General features: G+C 45.8%; 3 protein-coding genes across 4 annotated transcripts; all 3 read left to right on the forward strand.

Annotated features, from left to right (window-relative positions):
* The first annotated feature begins 751 nt into the window (after positions 1 to 751).
* Positions 752 to 6,391, forward strand: LOC120668680 (probable aminodeoxychorismate synthase, chloroplastic). 2 transcript variants are annotated; one of them, XM_039948428.1, is made up of 13 exons: positions 752 to 1,089; positions 1,186 to 1,317; positions 1,401 to 1,468; positions 1,605 to 1,669; positions 1,778 to 1,844; positions 1,967 to 2,254; positions 2,332 to 2,452; positions 2,530 to 2,801; positions 3,169 to 3,248; positions 3,349 to 3,442; positions 3,898 to 3,980; positions 4,272 to 4,922; positions 5,405 to 6,391. In XM_039948428.1, the coding sequence occupies exons 1-13, from the start codon at positions 849 to 851 to the stop codon at positions 5,934 to 5,936; spliced, it is 2,694 nt and encodes an 897-aa protein (XP_039804362.1). In that variant the 5' UTR covers positions 752 to 848; the 3' UTR covers positions 5,937 to 6,391. The 2 variants fall into 2 exon arrangements, with proteins under 2 accessions (XP_039804362.1, XP_039804363.1); XM_039948429.1 differs by having other exon boundaries at positions 2,332 to 2,439; positions 2,550 to 2,801.
* A 406-nt stretch (positions 6,392 to 6,797) lies between these two features.
* On the forward strand, positions 6,798 to 9,977 carry LOC120670201 (putative clathrin assembly protein At5g57200). The gene is made up of 14 exons (XM_039950264.1): positions 6,798 to 7,030; positions 7,101 to 7,198; positions 7,318 to 7,456; positions 7,541 to 7,665; positions 7,776 to 7,868; positions 7,960 to 8,010; positions 8,095 to 8,160; positions 8,269 to 8,334; positions 8,423 to 8,503; positions 8,633 to 8,713; positions 8,862 to 9,041; positions 9,131 to 9,206; positions 9,322 to 9,452; positions 9,565 to 9,977. The coding sequence occupies exons 1-14, from the start codon at positions 6,829 to 6,831 to the stop codon at positions 9,913 to 9,915; spliced, it is 1,740 nt and encodes a 579-aa protein (XP_039806198.1). The 5' UTR covers positions 6,798 to 6,828; the 3' UTR covers positions 9,916 to 9,977.
* A 2,406-nt stretch (positions 9,978 to 12,383) lies between these two features.
* Positions 12,384 to 18,414, forward strand: LOC120668681 (subtilisin-like protease SBT2.6). The gene is made up of 11 exons (XM_039948431.1): positions 12,384 to 12,667; positions 13,213 to 13,426; positions 13,823 to 13,967; positions 14,066 to 14,460; positions 14,717 to 14,812; positions 14,977 to 15,049; positions 15,484 to 15,769; positions 16,145 to 16,470; positions 16,951 to 17,218; positions 17,364 to 17,645; positions 17,727 to 18,414. Exons 2-11 carry the CDS (start codon positions 13,251 to 13,253, stop codon positions 18,137 to 18,139), a joined length of 2,460 nt encoding a protein of 819 aa, XP_039804365.1. The 5' UTR covers positions 12,384 to 12,667; positions 13,213 to 13,250; the 3' UTR covers positions 18,140 to 18,414.
* The last annotated feature ends 1,468 nt before the right edge of the window (positions 18,415 to 19,882 follow it).

A 19,882-nucleotide genomic window follows, 5' to 3' on the forward strand; every position in this document is an offset into this window, starting at 1 on the left:
ATAACTTAGTACTTAGTTTTATAAACAACTTTCATTCCACACCACCGCTCATCTCATCTGCACTCTTACACGATATCATCCGTGTACTTACATTTTTTTGAGGCGAATCATCAGTTATATTTGGACACGGAGTTAGGAGTAACGGCCGTCGTCATCGACTCGTGGTTGGTTGCTGCGACCAGCCGAGCTCGCCGGCGTGGGCACTGGGCAGTTGGTGGAGACGGCGACGGCACTTGGGCACGGCACACCCGCCGAGACGATGACAATTGAGATACTACTACTGTAGGAGGAGGGGAAGGTCGGCAGAAAAGCCAACTCCGATAAATGAAACTGTTAGAATCGAATACGACACAAAGTAGATCAATCACAGAGGGGACACAGATTTAACGTGGAAAACCCCTTCAAAGTGAAGGGGAAAAACCACGGGCGCCGGCCAGCAACAATCTCACTATTTTCGGGTGTTTTTTTTTAGATCGCAGGAGACTTACAACTTGATTTTTATCTCCTGCGGCTTACAAAGATACTTATAGAGGTGGAACCCTAAACCGAGTAGGAAACGATCCGTACCGCGGGGGGCTTCGCCCCCCGCAACCCCCCAGGCGTCCCTGGGACACGGGCTGATGGGCCGGTTGGCGTCGCTTCGCTCCGGCCCAAGCCTCCCGGCGACGGGCCTCCGCTTCGCTCGCCAACCCGGCCGCCTTCTTTTGAATTTGGATCACAAACTCAACAGAAACATCAGAAATGGAGACGGAGCGCGCACTCGGACGCCAGACGAACCACCACCCCAAAAAAAGGAGGCGCCTTTTTCTTTCCTTCTCCCTCCCGGATCCTCCGCGCGCGCCGCCACGATGGCCACCGCCCTCCGCCTCCCCACGCCGCCGGCGGCGAGGTGGGCCCCGCTGCCTCCCCAAGTGCCGGCCTCCGCCGCGCGTCGGGTCCGTCCCCCTCGCCGCCTCGCGGCGCGGCGGGCGACGGGAGAGGAGGCGCCGGAACCGGTCGAGGCGCAGATGCCGGTGAGGACGCTGCTGATCGACAACTACGACAGCTACACCTACAACATCTTCCAGGAGCTGTCGGTCGTCAACGGCGGTGAGTAGAACAAGAGCTCCCTCCTCGGGCGTGCTCATTGCGCCTTCTCGGGCTGGCGGTGTTCAACTGACCGAAGCTCATGACGCTCCAACGCAGTGCCGCCGGTGGTTGTGCGCAACGACGAGTGGACGTGGAGGGACGTCTTCAACCGGGTGTACAAGAACAGGGCCTTCGACAACATCGTCATCTCCCCTGGACCTGGATCTCCGGCGTGCCCCTCCGACATAGGTGAGCTTACACCATCTTCAGTGAAGCTTGTTCGTTCATATTAAGCGCAACTTACTTATCTGGTGAATGCTTTATTTTCTAAGGTGTATGTCTGCGGATACTTTTGGAGTGTGGAGACATACCCATCCTGGGTGTCTGCCTTGGCCACCAGGTGATATCTGCCTTTCCATTATAGTGATCCCCATGCGAACTTACTTTTTTTTATCAGTCTTGATAAAGAAACTATGCAAGGATCATGTGGTGTTAACTTTACCTGAAATGTCTGTTGTTGTGTTTGATCATTGCAGGCCCTGGGATTCATACATGGCGCTAAGATTGTTCACGCTCCGGAGGCTATACATGGAAGACTCAGGCAAGGCCTTGAATTCTGTAACATGAAAAATAAACCTACAAGGAGTGGTGATTCTCTGCTCAATTCTAGCTATTCCAACAGCTGACACGTGATTTTGACTCCCCTCAGTGAAATTGAGCATGATGGGTGCTACCTCTTTAATTGTATTCCATCTGGTAGAAACTCTGGATTCAAGGTTAGTGTACCCCTTGTGCCTTGTGCTAATAGCCCCTATGCTGTGCCATTTAGGTTCAGAGTTCAGACTACAATTTATGTATGCACTGTGAAGGGTCTTCTACTTACTGGTTCTATTTTCAGGTAGTTAGGTATCATTCTCTTGTAATAGAACCAGGTTCTCTACCTGATGATCTTATATCAATAGCATGGACTGCTTCTCCAAATTTGCTCTCTTACCTTGAAAGTGATCGAACAAATGTTAGTACCTTCCTTGGGTCGTTGGACAACAACTTTATGGCAGTCTCTCTAGAACACAGTATCAGTGGTAGGGAACTATCCAACATAAGCAATGTCAATGCTAGTGAGTCAGATGGTTCCAGGGTTATAATGGCCATCAAGCAGTCTAGCAGGCCTCACTATGGAGTGCAGGTATCCTAATTTCTCCTGTGCAATAATTTCTCTAACTTGTATCCAACTGTTCTTATCATGATTGCCTTTTTTTTCAGTTTCATCCAGAGAGCATTGCCACTCATTATGGAAGACAAATTTTTCAAAACTTTAAGAAGATGACAAGAGATTTTGGATTGCGCTCATCATGGCTTCAGGAAAGAAAGGTTCACAGTATTGGTAAACTGGAAAAATCTCTAGTACTATCTGTGATGAAATTGTTTGACATAAATCTCCTTTATGCGTCATTTAAGTAGACATTCCTGTTGTTCCGCAGGTCAAATCTGCTGGCCAATGTGGTTCTGTCTCCAAGGATTTGTTGCATACTGAAAGACTGGAACTCTTGGAGCCTAACATGGTTCGCACGCTTGCAAAGAGAGCCCTTGGGAAGAAATGTTTACGATTGCTATGGAAGAAGATTGATAACTTCCTCTGTCCTGCTGTTGGATCTGAAGACATTTTTGCTGTGCTCTTTGGCCATCAAAGCGGTGAAGACACATTTTGGCTGGATAGCTCATCAGTTGATCAGGTACCTTACTCTTAGCATGCGAAATGAAGCTTGACAGGGCTATAGATTTCATCAGTTGATCAGGTACACAGTCACATTTGATGCTATGAACAAGCCTTTGAACGGATGAATTGTAGTAAACGCTTAAATGTGTTTTATCCTAGCTGGTAAACTGATAAAAAAGGTCAGTAAGACAAAAAAGAAGAAGCTGATGATATGTTTGTCTTCAACTCTTCATCTTTATGAATCGAGCTACAGTCAATGTCTAGTTGAGTGATTAAGCTTGTAACTTGTTTGTATTTCTTCTTTTCTTCCCTTATGGATATAGTGTATTTGCTTTATGTGTTAATAGTCTTTTGTCTTTGTTGTGATCTTCTTCTGCTTGCAGAATAGGGCACGCTTTTCATTCATGGGTGGTAAAGGTGGGTCCCTATGGAAGCAAATGACATTCCACCTCTCTGGTCAAAGGTAAAAAATTGCTTTCACAAACCAGAAGGAAACATACTTCAATGCATTATCCATGCCAGCATGTGATATAGACTTTTGCATTTCACATATTCTCTTCCAGAGTCAATTGTGGAGGAACCCTTACTACCCGAGATGCTCATGGATCTACTGCCAACAACTTCATCAAAGAGGGTTTTTTGGAGTTCCTTAACAAGGTACATGTTGAAAGATTGCTGATGATTATGCTAATTATGTAATCTCACTAATTTTATGTGTTGAATTGATCATAACCTTACGGTTGCCAGTAACGACTATCCAAGTTTTGTAGTCTGAGTAATTTTCTCAGCCAGAAATAATTTTATATATTCATTAAGGTACAATGAACTCAACTGTTATTTTGTCCAAAATAAGAGCCCAATTGTTTTGTTGAAAATTGGCATAGATCACTTACCGCTATATGAACTTTCATAGTCTCCACATCACAGAGTAACAAACTAAGAGCGTTACTAGGTTATGTACTCGATGGGCAGCAAGCCATCAGAAAACAATATATGTTGATCAAACTCAGCATGTCACATTCATGACGAACATCTCATGACCAGCCCAACCTTGGGCAAATTGTTGCATGCATTTGTCTTAGTTTTGATTTTCACTGTTTCACAATTTGCAGGAGCTTCAATCCATTCAATACAATGAAAAGGATTACGAAGGACTGCCCTTTGACTTCCATGGTGGCTTTGTTGGATATCTTGGGTATGTTGATTTGCTATCATGACTGATGCTTTTCTTTTTCTTGAAATATACACTTGTAATTGCAGATTTGATATCATATATGCATGATTTTTTCCTGCAGCTGGACTAGTTTCATGGTACAAACATTTTTATAAACCATACTACAAATAAAAATTTTCAATCTTGTCCTCCCCTCTCCCTTAATTGTCTTGCATGGACATTTTGTACTTTAATTAATTCTCGTTGTGTTATCTATGTTTTTGGAGTCCTTTAAGCTCCCTTTGAACCTCTTTAGTTTGCATCTGAAACCAGGTATGGTCTTAAAGTTGAGTGTGATGCATCATCTAACATGGCCAAATCAAGTACTCCCGATGCATGCTTCTTCTTTGCGGACAACACCGTGGTGGTTGATCACAGTAATGGTGATGTGTATATTTTATCATTGCATGATGAATGTTCTTCAAGTAATGGAGATGGGATATGTGGAAATTCAAAACATAATTCATGGTTGTTGGAGACTGAGAAGAAGCTTCTTAGACTGGGTGCTATGCCTCCAGGGTTGCTGATTAATGGAAAGGCGTATGCTATATCATCCAATGTCGCTAAACAAAGTTTTGTTGTAGAGAAATCAAAGGATCAATATATTAGAGATGTTCAGAGTTGCCTGGACTATATCAGAGATGGTGAAAGTTACGAGTTATGCTTAACTACTCAGATGAAGAGAAGAGTAGACTATATAAATGCGCTCCAGCTCTACTTTAAATTGAGAAAACAAAATCCAGCACCTTATGCAGCCTGGCTTAACTTCTCCTCAGAAAACTTGAGCATATGTTGCTCTTCTCCTGAAAGGTTTCTGCGACTAGATCGAGATAAAATTCTAGAAGCAAAACCGATCAAGGGCACTATAGCACGTGGCAGAACACCAGAGGAAGATGAATGCCTGCGCTTGCAGTTGAAATACAGGCAAGTGTTAATATACTCTTTTCTGTTGAGATGTCCTTGGCTCAATTTTTCAGTAAATGTTGAACTTGGGTTTTCGTTGTTTTTCATGATTTATTTTATTTGATATTCCCTTTTGAATTAAAGTGTCTTTTGAAGTGATCTTCCTAAAGAAGTTAGTATACATAATTGCATTCTTTGTTCATATTAAGCTTGGTTCAGTAGCCCGGTATTGCCTGCTCAAGCTCATTTAGTTTTCACCATCACAGATCTATGATAGAAAATGTCACGGTTGTATAACATTTACTGTGAGCATCAGGATTGTCTCTTTTCTTTTGTTTCATTGGACGTTTCTACAGTCAAAATTGCATTTATGTCTTCCTTTCCTGGCAGTGCATTTTATTTTATCTAGATATTATAACTGCCAATGCCATAGGGTTATGATTTTATGTCACAGACTCATGCTGGTAGTTTCTTTTTATTTTGCATGTGCTCAACTTCAACAGTGAAAAAGATCAAGCTGAGAACTTGATGATTGTTGACCTCCTAAGAAACGATCTGGGCAAGGTTTGTGAACCTGGGAGTGTTCATGTTCCTCGTCTGATGGATGTAGAGTCATACAAAGCTGTTCACACCATGGTGAGTACCATCCGTGGAACAAAGAAGTCGAATCTGAACCCTGTTGATTGTGTCAAAGCAGCCTTTCCGGGTGGTTCTATGACTGGGGCCCCAAAAGTTCGATCAATGGAGATTCTTGATTCACTTGAATCTAGTCCAAGAGGTATCTACTCAGGATCCATTGGGTTCTTTTCATATAACCACACGTTCGATCTGAATATTGTGATCCGGACGGTCATCCTGCACAATGGAGAAGCTACAGTAGGGGCAGGTGGGGCAATTGTAGCATTGTCAAACCCAGAGGCAGAATATGACGAAATGATGCTTAAAGCAAGAGCCCCTACCAAGGTGGTTGAAGATTGCAGTCAAACAATTTACAGTTCAGATCGATTGGATTCAATGCAGGCAACGACAAGTTAGATCAGATAGCAGGACTTAGGATTACAAATGTTCAGATTCAATAGTTAACCAAAGGATCATTCTGACAAATTTGATCTCAGCGATTGGTGTGCATGCTAATGGACATTGGTAGTGGAATGGGTCAACTGGGGACGGCAAGGGCAGGTCTTTTTTATTTGATGATGTTGATGCCAGATTCATGGTGGCATATACAGTGTGTTATGAACTACAGGCTGCAGCTACAAAAACATCATACAAGATTTGTACCCAAATAGATCATCCAAGAAACAATACGTTTTGTGTATTTATTTGTTCATCAGTTTATGTAATATCCCTGTCTAGGGAGTTGCATTCTGTAACAAAGTTCACGTTCAAATTGTCTGACAAGTAAAAGAAATCGACATGGTTTTGCTGCACCAATGTACTATTCAGGGTATATTCATTGATCTTATAAGGGGAATTTTACGTTTCATCGCCATTCTGATCACTGTGTACACCTGCTCTCTCATAATCCCATTTTACTGAATATTCTGTTGAGAGGGACCTCAGTTCAGAATTCAAAAATCAGGGTGCCGCCTGCATGAATTGGAGCTATTGCTTCAGACAGGCAGATGCATACCTCTATTTAGGATCCTGCGACGGAAACTCCATTGGGGGCCTGCTGACCGGCGGCAAGAACACGTCAAAAGAGATGGCGTCTCTCGGCCGCCCCCGGTCGCCGGCCGGCAGGAGCCCCCCGTCGTTTTGATTTGATTGGTTCGAAAGCGCTCTGCTTGGAACACAGGAACAGCCGCGCACGTCGCGACACTTCGAGCTCCTAGCATTTTTTAGGAGGAGACCGGCCCCGCGCGAGCCACGACCCGCGGCGACATCGACGACTTGTGCCGCGAACGAACAGCAGGGGGCGGCGCCGATGGGCACGGCGTCGGTGCACAAGAGCTGGCGCAAGGCGTGCGGCGCCATCAAGGACTCCGCCACCGTGGGGCTCGCCAAGGTGAACGGCGGCGGCCGCGAGCGCAAGGACCTCGACGTGGCCGTGGTCAAGGCCACCACCCACGTCGAGCGACCGCCCAAGGAGCGCCACCTCGCCGGTGAGATTGAGATTGCCACTCCCTGTTCTGATCATCGACCACTTCCCGATCATCGACCTCCCTTGTTCTGATCAGTTGCTCCCTGCTGCTTCAGCGATCTTCGCCGCCACGTCCGCCTCCCGCCCGCTCGCCGACGTCTCCTACTGCGTCCACGCGCTCGCCAGGCGCCTCGCCAAGACCCACAACTGGGTGGTACGTCGCCATTGCCATGGCCCTGCATCCACCTGCATTGCTTCTTCCGTGTTCTGGGCGGGAGCTCGCAGATACACACGCATCTAATGCGTAACAAAATTCCTACAAAAACTGGGCAGGTCGCTCTGAAGACGCTGATCGTGATCCACCGGACGCTGCGCGATGGAGACGCCGCGTTCAGGGAGGAGCTGCTCAGCTACCGGCGCAAGGGCCACGCCCTGCAGATGTCCAACTTCAAGGACGACTCCAGCCCACTAGGTCACCTCTCTCAGACCTGTTTCCATTTCTGCCTGTTGAATTGAATCTTGTTTGACTCTCTTGCCTGAGCTTGAACTTTTGCAGCATGGGACTGCTCGGCATGGGTGCGAACGTACGCGCTGTATCTAGAGGAGCGGCTTGAGTGCTTCAGAGTTCTGAGATACGACATCGAGTCGGAGCGGCTGAGACCTGCAGAGGGAAACCCCGAGGTTTGTGTAACTGGTCGTGTTGGTGGTGTGCCATTCTTGCAGTTGCAGGGTTTCAGTGATTCAGTTTCTTACTAGTAGCATCCCCTTGGTGACATCCTTTTAACTTCCAGGGCCAAAGTAGAACAAGGACCGTAGGCAAGGATGGCCTCTTAGAACACCTCCCTGCATTGCAGCAGCTGCTCTTCCGGCTTGTCGGCTGTCAGGTAGAAGAACACACGGCTTTCCTCTATTTCCAGTAATGTTCCAAACTGAAAACAGGCTCATCTTGCAAACATGCTGCAATGGTGGTTGCAGCCTGAAGGGGCAGCTTTTGGGAACTACCTCATACAGTATGCCTTGGCTCTGGTACGTGTAATGTAAACTCTGGCAGTACTGTTTACCAGCGTTGATCAAGAAGCTCTTAGTGACGAAAAAAGATTCGCGACTCAGGTGTTGAAGGAAAGCTTCAAGATATATTGTGCAGTAAATGATGGGATCATTAACCTTGTGGATGTGGTATACGTCTATGATCTTCCTCTTGCGATTGCTTTAATTTGCTGCCAGATCACGACCAATCTTAGTGGATTTGTTTTCCTGATGATAGTAATTTCTGACGTTTTGCAGTTCTTTGATATGACAAAACTTGATGCTGTCAAAGCCCTGGACATCTATAGAAGAACAGGGAATCTGGTGCGTATGACTGTAGCATGATGCCTCTTATCCTGTCTGTGGAATTTTACAACCGTGCATGTGAAACTAACGTTGATCAGAATAACAGGCAAAATCTCTTTCTGACTTCTACGAGCTCTGCAGAGGTTTGGAGCTAGCAAGAAACTTTCAATTTCCAATTCTGAGAGAGGTCTCTTGCACCAGTAATTTATAGATCCTATCTTCTTCCTCCAATGTCAGATACTACACTTGCCTATACTAGTATGCAAGTTCTGAATTCTGATGCCAAATATATATTTTTCTTCTGAATTTTCTTCAGCCACCAGCATCATTTCTTGGAACAATGGAAGAGTACATCAGAGAAGCCCCTAGAACTGCTCCTATTCCAAATGAGACTATAGTAAGTTTCATTTTAGTTTCCTTTTGTTCTTTGAATATTTTTTGCGATATGGGACCATGACATGCCATTCAGCTAACCTAAACTCTATGCATATTTAGTGGGCCTGTTTTCTGCAATTAAACTCTAATACTGCTCCTGTTATCAATAGGAGTACCGACAGCTAGATTTCGTTCCTTACCAGGAGGAGGAAGAACAAACCCCTGAACCTATGCTCGAGGTGTTTGCCGAACCTGTTGCGGAGGAAGTTCCTCCTGAACCAGAAGAACCTCAGTTTGCTGATGACTATGACGAAGATGAGCCTGAAACTCCGACAACTGCCGATTTACTGGTAATTCTCGTCAGTGCAAATTGCTTCAATATTCACTGCTGCAACAAGATAACCATTCACACCGTATCCGTTGGCTTGGTGATGATCAGGGCCTGCATGAAGTAAACTCTGCCGCTGCTGCACTTGAAGAGAGCAATGCGCTGGCTCTGGCCATAGTACCACCAGGTAAAGGCGTAAAGCTGCGTGTAGGTAGCTCCTCTTTTTCGCCCACGAATTTAACGGCGAGTCACTAGCTGTGACAACAATTTTGCACGAAACCGTGTTGGTCTTTGGTGCGCAGGCGGTTCATCAAACCACACACCTGCTATCAGCTTTGACGAGATGACTGCAGGATCATCAGGCTGGGAGCTAGCTCTGGTCACAGCCCAGCCCAGCACCAGCGCTAGCAGCCAACTGACAGAGAGCAAGCTGGTAAAGAACAGCATCTCATTTCTTGGTCGCAACAGACTAATAGCATCTCGATCCAGTCCTTGAAGCATGCATGAGTGGTGGGTGACTCCATCTGCGCCGTCGATTCTTGCAGGCCGGGGGCTTCGACAAGCTGCTGCTGGACAGCTTGTACGAGGACGCCGCGAGGAGGCAGCAGGAGCAGCAGGCGAGTACGGGCGCCTATGGCTATGGAAGCGGGCAGAAGGACCCGTTCGCCATGTCCATCGGCGTCGCGCCGCCGACCGGCGTGCAGATGTCGGTGATGGCGCAGCAGCAGCAGGCCATGTTCGGGATTGCGCAGCAGCTCCAGCCACCTCCGTACGGTTCTGCTTCAGCCGCGTCCCAGTTCAACCCCTTCGTCGTCGATGCCTACTCTACTGCTTCGGCGTTGGCGGCGTCCCAGGGCGCCCCTTTCCATGGAAGTGGAAGCTTCAGCTTGATCTGAATTGTTCGAGCTTGACCCAGTTCAGTCCGCGTAGACGTCGACGACTCTTGAGTTGTATGCAGATTAGTGGCCGTGTTTGGTTACCTTGAAAATTTTCCGCGCACGTTTTTCGAAAAGAGAATCTCGTATGCATGATATGTATGGAGTACTAAATGAAGTCTATTTGCAAAACCTTTTCAGGGATGAGTGTAATTTTTCGAGACGAATCTAATAGCGGTAACCATCCTCTAATCGTGCGGTCAAATGCCTCATTAGATTCGTCTTGCGATTTACACGGAGGTTGTGGAGATGGTTTTGTAATTAGACTTCATTTAATACTCTAAATTAGTGGTCAAAGATGGAAAAAATTTCATGAAATCTAACCAAACACGGCCAGTATTTGCTTCTATTTGTTTGGAAGAGGAATGTAGTCAACTCGGATCGTCGGACTCTGGTGGGCCTAATTTGTCGAGCCATTTCCGATTGTTTGCTTATTTGTCTTGCCATATCACTTGTTATTATTATTATTATTATTATTATTATTATTATTATTATTATTATTGTTGTTATTATTATTGTTATTATTATTGTTATTATTATTGTTATTATTATTATTATTATTATTATTACTACTACTATTATTACTATTATCATCATCATCATCATTTTTTGAAGACATTGACAATTCACGCCCCGCTACACGTACACGCATACAACAACTAAATCGCAGGCAAACGCTATAGTGCCAGATTTCTTAGTTGGCGCGCGTGCGTCGCTACTCGTAGCGGCGCACGCGCCGTCGCCGCCTCCGCCGTCGAGGAGCTCACCTAGGGTTTGGGGGGATGGGGGAGGGGGCGGCCAAGGATGGTGGGAGGTGGGCGGAGCGGGCCTCCGCCGTCGAGGACCATTTTGGGTTGCTGGGGGTGGGGGCGGCTCGCCGGCTCCCATGGCCACCGGCCATAGAGGAGGGGGGCCGGGGGTGGCGGCGGCCCGGCGGTGGAGGTGGGTTGTCCGGCGGAGGGCGCGGCGGCGCGGGAGCGCCGCCGGCCGGGCCGGACAACCGGTGGGCGGTGGCCGGCGGGGGCGACGGGACGGCGCGACGGCGGCGCGGTGGCGTGCTCGGTTAGTGCGGTGGCGGAGGCCGCCGGAGCCGGGGGAAGCGGTCAGCGGCGGGGGCGACGTAAGAAGAAAGGAAGGAGGAGGGGATGAGGAAGAAGAACAGTAGAGGAGTGTTCGCTCGCGACGCTTGCGCGTCCAGTAGCGTCCCCCCTACAGTGCACGTGCCGATACACACAGCAAGCACCAAGCAGCACGAGCTCAGTGCTGGTCGTACGCCGGTTGCACTCGCCACAGTGTCCTTTTTTGAAAAAAAAACTCACCACAATCACTCTGTTCATTTGATTGTGACTGGTAACTGATGCTGATTTATTATGAGAGAAAAATACTGCTGACTGATTAGGAGCGGATGGCTGGTGCTGATTTAGTATGAGAAAAAATATTAATCATTGATTGCCTAAAGCCAAACAAACATAGTGAATATCGCCTGAACGACCAGCATTGCTCCCACATCCCATTTCCACCCGTTCGGAGTTTGAAACCTGCGAGCTGCGACGCTGGAGCGTGGCATGTCGGGACGGGCTGCCCAGGCTCAGATCAAGAAAATCAAAGGGACGCCCCGGCCTGCCCTGAGCCTGACACACGCAACGTCTCTAATCCCCCTGCGTATCTCGTGATCCCGCCACGGCAATCCTGCTCCAGCTCTGCTCCATTGCTTGCTCCTCTCAACTCAAAAAACCCGGCCGCACGTGCGCCGCCTGCTCGCGCCACCGTCTTGCCACGCCGGCGGCGTCCGGTGGACCGGCTCCACGGAGGGCCGGGCGCGGCGCCGCCGCCGACCGACACTTGTTCCGAGCCAGGGCCAGCGCTCGATCGGCGCGCCAGCCAGCACCGAGGCGCCGCTCCCCCTGGCTCAGTGGGTGGGCGCGGTGCATGGACGAGAGTTCGCTGCAGCCCGGGCCCCACGCTCATCGGAAGGCGCGGACCAGGTGCACGCCCGGGACCCGCGGCCGCGGCTGGTCATAGTCAGTCACGCGCGCGCACGAGGAGAGCCCCCCGACCTCACCTGCAGGCGGAGACCCACTGCTAACTAGCCCCGGTTCGTGGACCAACACCCACTTGCAGGTGGGTCCCGTCTTGAGAACCGACGAGAACCTGGCGCACGCAGCGTGCAGCTACTGGTCTCCCCGCCCGGTACCCATGCCCCCCATGGACGGAGATGGAGGAGGACGCGTCACCATCGATAAAAAGACCGCGCCGTACACCGCCGGCCGTCGCGTTACTCTCACTGACACCTCCGGGCCCGCCGTACCGGTCTTGGTGGACGGCGACGTGGCGAGAGCGGGCGGAGTGAAAAAAAAGGAAAAGGATTCGAGATGCTTGCCTCTCCCTCCGTTAAAGACAAACAAGGGAGGCAGCCAAAAGGCCAGCAAGCACGCAGCTTTGCCTCCCTCCTTCCACTCCACTCCGCTCACTGCCGCGCCCGCGCGGCCACTCGCTCCACACTCCCCAAACCCTAGCCCCGCGCGACCCACTAGCGCTGGCCGGTGCCGGCTCGCCCGGGCATGCTGCCGCCGTCGCCGCCATTGGGTAGCGCTGTCCAGGCGGAGTGAGTGGTCCCGTCCGCCGGAGCGCCGCCACCGCTCCTCCCTCGGTGTCCAGTGTGGTTGGCTGGGGATCCACCTGGAAGCGGAGGAAACAGTTCTTCTGTGGCAGAGTGAGTAATCCTAGGTTTGCTTGGATTGATTCTTTCAGGCGTTCTGTTTGTTCGGTTCCCGTGGGCGAAAAAAAAGATTCCATTTTGTTCTTACCTCCTTGGGATGGGATGCATTCCCATCGAAACATTTCCTCTCTGCATCCCCAAATAAAAACGACAAAGGGTTTCTGTTCAATGTTCATCTAAAGATCAGTCAGTTCTCTTTCTCTAGAGGGAGAACTCAGAAAATGCGTGCATTCAAGGTGGCCGTTCGTATTACTGTACTAATTTGCTACTAGTGTGGCTTGAGCCATTTAATACCACCGGGCACCCCAATTTAAGAGCTTCCGATCCTTCCATAAATGCGCGCTCCATGGGAGGCCTGTGACTGTGAGGTGGGCAAGCTCTGGCACCGTGTGGTACGGGCAGGACCAGTGGGGCGGTGCCATGCCACCTTCACCGTTGGACTAATGCTGGGCCTGCGAAGCTTTTGACCGCGAATGTTTTTTTTCCGTGTTGGTGTTGCGTGGGTGACCTGATAGTTTCTCACTTCCTGTCTTTGGAAGGTTCTGCTGTGCCGCGTTCCGGACGCTGGCGAACGAAGATGAGGAGGATCAAGCTTGCCTGTCTGCTTCTTGCCTTTGTGCAACAAGTGGTCCTTGGAACACATGATGTGTATATTGTTACCATGGAGGGGGATCCAGTTATCAGCTACCAAGGTGGCATTGAAGGGTTTCCAGCAACTGCTGTGGATTTGGATGAGGAGATGGATGTTACCAGGTAAGAACTCCTGCTGTTGCTCTTCTACATCTCAGAAAGTCTATATATGACTGGCTATCATCGAATTTCATTTCTCAAGCTACGTCTCAGTCAGTTAGCTCTGTATCAAAGTCATTCCTGGAAATGGCTACTCTTTTGCACACCACTTATTTGTCTGTTATCATAGATGTAGTGGACATAGTCTGAGCTCTATGCTCATTGTAACTGAATAATACACTAATTGAATATTTACAATTTGAAAACCTTAGAAGATAGGCGCTTGCTTGTTGTTATTTACCTGTTGGCTCCTTGTTATCAAACTTGAAATTTCCTGATTAAGTCTTGTATTGCATTCTTCTTGTGCTTATCATGCAAACATAATAGTTTTGTCTTCACTCCAAATTTGCTGATTTGCAGTGAGGCTGTCACATCGTACTCGCTTCATCTTCGAAGGAACCATGACAATCTCCTAGACTCACTTTTTATAGAAGGGACTTACGAGAAGCTTTATAGTTACCACCATCTTGTCAATGGCTTTGCAGTTCACATGTCATCTCTGCAGGTATCTGACATCCCAATTCTGCTGAGAGGCACATATCCTTTTCTCTGTTCATCTTCCTGGTTGTTATCTTGTTTTAACATATTGTTTCCCTGTCCTAGGCTGAGTTCTTGAGGAAAGCCCCAGGAGTTAAGCATGTTGAGAGAGACATGAAGATACAGAAATTGACTACACACACTCCGCAGTTTCTTGGATTGCCCACAGGGGTGTGGCCAACAGGAGGTGGATTTGATAGAGCTGGTGAAGATGTTGTAATTGGATTTGTGGATTCTGGAATTTATCCTCAACATCCGAGCTTCTCTTCCCACAAAACTGATCCGTATGGACCTGTCCCTCGTTATAAAGGAAAATGTGAGATGGATCCAGTAACACGTAGAAGCTTCTGTAATGGGAAGATAGTTGGGGCCCAGCATTTTGCGAAAGCTGCAATTGCTGCTGGAGCGTTTAATCCTGATATTGAATTTGCATCTCCATTAGACGGTGATGGCCATGGAAGGTGATGCGCCCCTGATGATTTTCTCTTAGCTGTTGTATGTGTTGCTCTGGTTTGGAGCAGCCATATGTAAAAATTGCATTCGTCCTTGTAACTTCAGAAATGCACTGTTCATATTCATATTATGATGCTTGGCCTGCAGGGGAAACCTCTCAGCTTGGAGCATATCTTTCTTGAAAATTAGTTATCCTGCTCCTTTTAATCTTTTCGGAAATTGACAGGACTAATCTAATACATGTATGGTATTTTCCTTCAACAGTCATACGGCTGCAATTGCTGCTGGAAACAATGGGATTCCGGTGCGAATGCATGGTCATGAATTTGGCAAGGCAAGTGGCATGGCTCCACGTGCTAGGTGAGCTTTGATTTCTTCACCATTTCTGAAGTTACAAGCAGTTTTATTTAGAAATAGTATAGAAGCACTTTGTATCATTATGATGATGATTAGTTACCTTGAGAAAGCCATTTATCTATTGCATACTTGCCAATGACTTACCTCTTTGAGATTGTGCCTGTTAGGATAGCTGTCTACAAGGTTCTTTACAGACTCTTTGGTGGTTATGTAGCTGATGTTGTGGCTGCTATCGATCAGGTATGATATGTGATCCTTAACCTCTTTGTGTGCAATCTTTAACTGGACTCTGTGTTATGTAAGATTTGGTTTGTAACGTGACATTTCATAAAAGTCCTTGGCAGTATTTCCTTCAGGTTGATTTAATAGAAAAACATGGTAGAAAAGGCATGGTCGTATAAACAATTTAAATGAGTTGGTTGTTGATGTAGCTTCCAGTTTCCAAATAACAAATGTTACACATTGACAAGTATGAAGTAGAATATAAGTTTCATTTTCTTTCTAGATATAGAAACAAATATCTGATAACGCTGACTTAAGCACTTATTTCTGTTCTCTTCTTCATAAATCATGTCGTGCACTGAATAAATGATTACAGGCTAGATAGCAATAACACATGTCATTATTGCATGCCTTCAATATGTGGGAACTAATGCTTGGATGGCTATTTGCAGGCTGTTCAGGATGGTGTTGACATTCTCAACCTTTCAGTTGGACCAAATAGCCCACCAACAGCTACGCGGACTACATTTTTGAACCCTTTTGATGCAACTCTTCTCTCTGCTGTGAAAGCTGGGGTTTTTGTTGCCCAAGCTGCTGGAAATGGAGGACCATTTCCAAAAACACTGGTGTCCTTCAGCCCATGGATAACCACCGTTGCTGCTGGGGTTGATGACCGTAGATACAAAAATCATTTAACACTCGGAAATGGGAAACTACTTTCTGGCCTTGGAGTATCACGTAAGTCCTTTTGGTGTGTATTTTCATCAAAGTACATTCAGTTATTATCAGTACAAATGTTCAATGTTCAGACCATGGATTACGGCCCATTGTAAAAATTGTGCAAAATGAAATAGAACAAGCGAATCTAAAACACCCTCTTCATTTTTCACCCCAACCACTCTTTTATCTCATTGTGATGCCATTCTATATTTCTATTTTTTTGTATATTCGTACTTCTCATCTTGTATTGTTGTATTGAGCTATCGGCAGATGCCATATAGTTATAATTTGAGGTGATATGAGATGTTTTAGTGGTCCTGGTATTCTGACAATTACTTTTGAAGTTCCTGCTTATGGTCCTGGTATTCTAACAATTTTCACATCTGAATACAGCTGCAACGCATGGGAATAAGTCATTCAGCTTGATTTCTGCAGCCGATGCTCTGCTAGGTTCATCTGCAACCAAGTATAGTGCATTAGACTGTCAGAGGCCAGAACTCTTGAATAAGAGGAAAGTGCAAGGAAAGATTCTCTTGTGCGGCTATTCATTCAATTACATTTCTGGGACAGCTTCAATAAAGAAAGTATCTCAGACTGCCAAGAGTCTCGGTGCAGCTGGCTTTATTGTTGCTGTGGAGAATAGTTACCCAGGAACAAAATTTGATCCTGTACCAGTCAGCATCCCTGGAATTCTCATCACAGATGTCAGCAAAACAACGGTACTATACTTCTGTCTGAGTTCTTATAGAGCCTTATTGCATATGAATGCCGCTAAAAAATGTGACTCTGCAAGCATGGAATACATCTGTAAATATACACTAAAAAACACTGAATTTGGGCTGGAAAACATGATTCGCAGGAGATACAGCTTTTAGGGTAGTGGGATGAATTGTATACGACTGCTGCTATTGTGGGATGACATCGAAAAAAAGTGGTGGTACTAGGTGAAGTACCTATGCGTGTTTGGCTGTTATATTAAATTTCTAGTATAGTTAGATGCAATCCACGTGCCCAAACCATGACTTATGCAAACTACAGTATTTACTATTAGTACTGTTAGTTTTACCTTTTTTGCTTTTCATATCCTCTTTGTTTGTGACTCTTGTTGGCTTTCATCTATAGTGTACCCCAAGTTGCTCTGTTATTTATTGTTGTTCCTCTAGTTAAATACTTAAATGACATCAATCTTGTTTTTGTAGGATCTTATAGACTACTACAACTCTTCCACCGTAAGAGATTGGGCTGGAAGGGCTACAGGCTTTAAAGCATTAGTGGGTATTGCAGATGGTTTGGCACCAACATTATACAATTCAGCTCCCCAGGTTGCGCTGTTCTCTTCTCGAGGACCCAATGTAAAAGATTTTAGCTTTCAAGATGCTGATGTTCTTAAGCCAGACATACTTGCTCCTGGCAATCTTATATGGGCTGCATGGGCACCTAATGGAACAGATGAATCAAACTATGCTGGTAAGCATTGTCTGTATATCAGCATTTGAATGCAACACTTACAAGTTATGACATCCTTGTGTATTTCTTGTGGATCAGTAATTCATAAGGGCAATTGTTTGTGCTTGATCTAACTAAAAACTCTCGTGGTGGTAACATTTTAAAGGTGAAGGATTTGCAATGGTTTCTGGAACTAGCATGGCTGCACCGCATATTGCTGGTATTGCAGCACTGATAAAACAGAAGAACCCAAAGTGGAGCCCCTCAGCAATAAAATCTGCCTTGATGACTACAGCCAATACACTGGACAAAGGGAGCCATCCTCTTAGAGCGCAGCAATACACAGCGTCAGAAATGATGACACTTTCGCGGGCCACACCATTTGATTGTGGTAGTGGTGCAGTTGACCCAAAAGCTGCCCTTGATCCTGGCCTTGTTCTAGATGCAAGTAAGTTCAATTACTGTCAATTTTTCTGGTAGATAGCAATGTCACATCCCTTGTCTAATTTTGCTTTACTCATGCCGGCAGCCCATGAAGACTACATCACATTTTTGTGCTCGATCCCAGACGTCAATCATAGTGAAGTGTCAAACATAGCTGGTTCATCGTGCAACTCCAGCTCCAAGGGACAGCGTCCTTATGATCTGAACATCCCCTCAATCACCATCTCTCAGCTTCGAGGCACGGAGACAGTGAAGCGGACTGTCACAAGCGTGTCCAAGGAGACCGAGACGTACACCATCATGACGAGAATGCCACCGGAGATTGCACTAGATGTGACGCCTCCAGCCCTTACAGTGCTCCCAGGAGCATCAAGGGAGATAACGGCAACACTGACAGCAAGGTCCGTGACTGGCACCTACAGTTTTGGCGAGATCACCATGAAAGGCGACCAAGGTCACCTCGTCAGAATCCCAGTGGTAGCTATGGGATTCAAATAGATAGAAGACGACTGTGACAGGCGCTAGAGAGTAGAGAGTAGGAAGAGCGGAGTTGTGCCTCTGAAGTCCGAGGTCTTGAGCTGCAGACGAATGCTGTAATTTTTTCATAGCTTGTGTAGAGAATAAGAGATTGCAAAATGCTGTACTTGTTATGCATATCCTCCAGGTTGTAAAATATACGAGGGTGTTTAAAGCCTATGCGACATGACCAGGGGATCTGTTGTAGGGTATCCACAGCCTTGTTCTACTTCTAATGCATGGAAATTTGAATCTCATCTCAGAGTCAGTTTGCTCCTAAATTTTTTCCAGAACCTTGTTAAAATTTTCAAATCTAAGCATTGAAAATACAACGCGTAGAAGTTCTTTTCTAGATGGGCTGATGGCACCAAATTTAGGGAGGATGCATAGCCGCATTGGTGCATTATAATGGCCATGTTTGTTCGCAAACCCATCGAAATTCAAAACTACCAGCTAAAGGCCTTGCTTTAAAGTGGCCCTCTAAACAAGCGAGGCTTCAAAGTGGCCCTCGTTCGGATCCAACACGACCTTTAACGACGTTTTACACTAGTAGCAATTTATATGATGACTTGCTCTATTTTCTGTAGCAACCTATATATATATTATTAATACTATAGTAACAACTTATGTTTATAGCGACTATTATTTTTTGATCAACTCATTTATACGAGTGTATGATCGATTTTATTTATAGTAACTCATATCTTATATGTAAGGCAACTCATGACTTTGTTTTACACTTGTGAAAAAATTATTTTTATAGCGGTTTGTATATAAACTTATGTATACGATAACTTATTTTTTACTACTCATGTGTAATACAGATTATGTTTGTGACAATTTATGTATATTTTGATGATGTTTGTAAACTGGTAGTAACTTATGTGATGATTTGCTCTCGAACTACATCAACTTATGCGTAAATCGGATTAGTTTAGTAACAACTTATGCACATGACAACTTTTATTTTGTGTCAAACTTATATGTACAAGTCTGATAGATTTTATTTGCAGTAACTTATATTTTATACGTGTGGTAACTAATGTACATAATAGATTTTATTTTTGGCAACTTTTGTTTAAATATGTGACAACTTTATTTTTATGATAATTTGTATATAAACTTTATGTATATGATAATTTACTCTTTTTTTTACTAATTATGTGTATATTTTATGTTTGTGACAACTTATATATACATCAAATTCTATTTTGTGACAACTTATACTTATAACAGATTATGCTTTTGTAGTAATATTTATCTTATATGTGTGGCAACTTATATATGTATATTGTAGCAACTCCTTCAATAAGATCAAACTTAAATTTACATTTAACTTGCTACTCTACAAAACGCCTTTAAAATATATGCAAGTGGGGTTTAGTTTTGTTCGTCTCATCACGTATGTGGCAGCCCCGCCTAAATTAATCCGGCTTAAGTGCGCTATCCATCACCGAAACGACAACCAGGATTAACACGCACTTGCATATATAGTTTTGGGGTGTGCTATATAACGTACCTGTGCGGTACAAATATAGTTTCAAGGAGTTTGGAGTTGGGTAACCAGTCTTGCTATGTGGAGTTGGGCATCTTACAGGCTTGTGCATATTGCTGGAGGAGCTTGCAAGGCCGTCGCCAACCAGGATTAACACGCACTTAAAACGGAGTAATCCGACAGTGCTGTCGGGTAAAATCCCGATTAAACCACTTGAAACAGGATCGACA

The sequence above is a fragment of the Panicum virgatum genome, chromosome 4N (genome assembly GCF_016808335.1).
Source record: "Panicum virgatum strain AP13 chromosome 4N, P.virgatum_v5, whole genome shotgun sequence".
NCBI lineage: Eukaryota > Viridiplantae > Streptophyta > Magnoliopsida > Poales > Poaceae > Panicum > Panicum virgatum.

Coding starts and splice junctions, on each gene's coding strand:
- LOC120668680 (XM_039948428.1), top strand. CDS start 849: ATGGCCACCGCCCTCCGCCTCCCCACGCCGCCGGCGGCGAGGTGGGCC. Junction 1,318..1,400: donor GGCGTGCCCCTCCGACATAG/GTGAGCTTACAC, acceptor TTATTTTCTAAG/GTGTATGTCTGCGGATACTT. Junction 2,255..2,331: donor GGCCTCACTATGGAGTGCAG/GTATCCTAATTT, acceptor CTTTTTTTTCAG/TTTCATCCAGAGAGCATTGC.
- LOC120670201 (XM_039950264.1), top strand. CDS start 6,829: ATGGGCACGGCGTCGGTGCACAAGAGCTGGCGCAAGGCGTGCGGCGCC. Junction 7,031..7,100: donor GATTGAGATTGCCACTCCCT/GTTCTGATCATC, acceptor CTGCTGCTTCAG/CGATCTTCGCCGCCACGTCC. Junction 8,011..8,094: donor TACAGTATGCCTTGGCTCTG/GTACGTGTAATG, acceptor TTCGCGACTCAG/GTGTTGAAGGAAAGCTTCAA.
- LOC120668681 (XM_039948431.1), top strand. CDS start 13,251: ATGAGGAGGATCAAGCTTGCCTGTCTGCTTCTTGCCTTTGTGCAACAA. Junction 14,813..14,976: donor GGCATGGCTCCACGTGCTAG/GTGAGCTTTGAT, acceptor TGTGCCTGTTAG/GATAGCTGTCTACAAGGTTC. Junction 15,050..15,483: donor TTGTGGCTGCTATCGATCAG/GTATGATATGTG, acceptor GGCTATTTGCAG/GCTGTTCAGGATGGTGTTGA.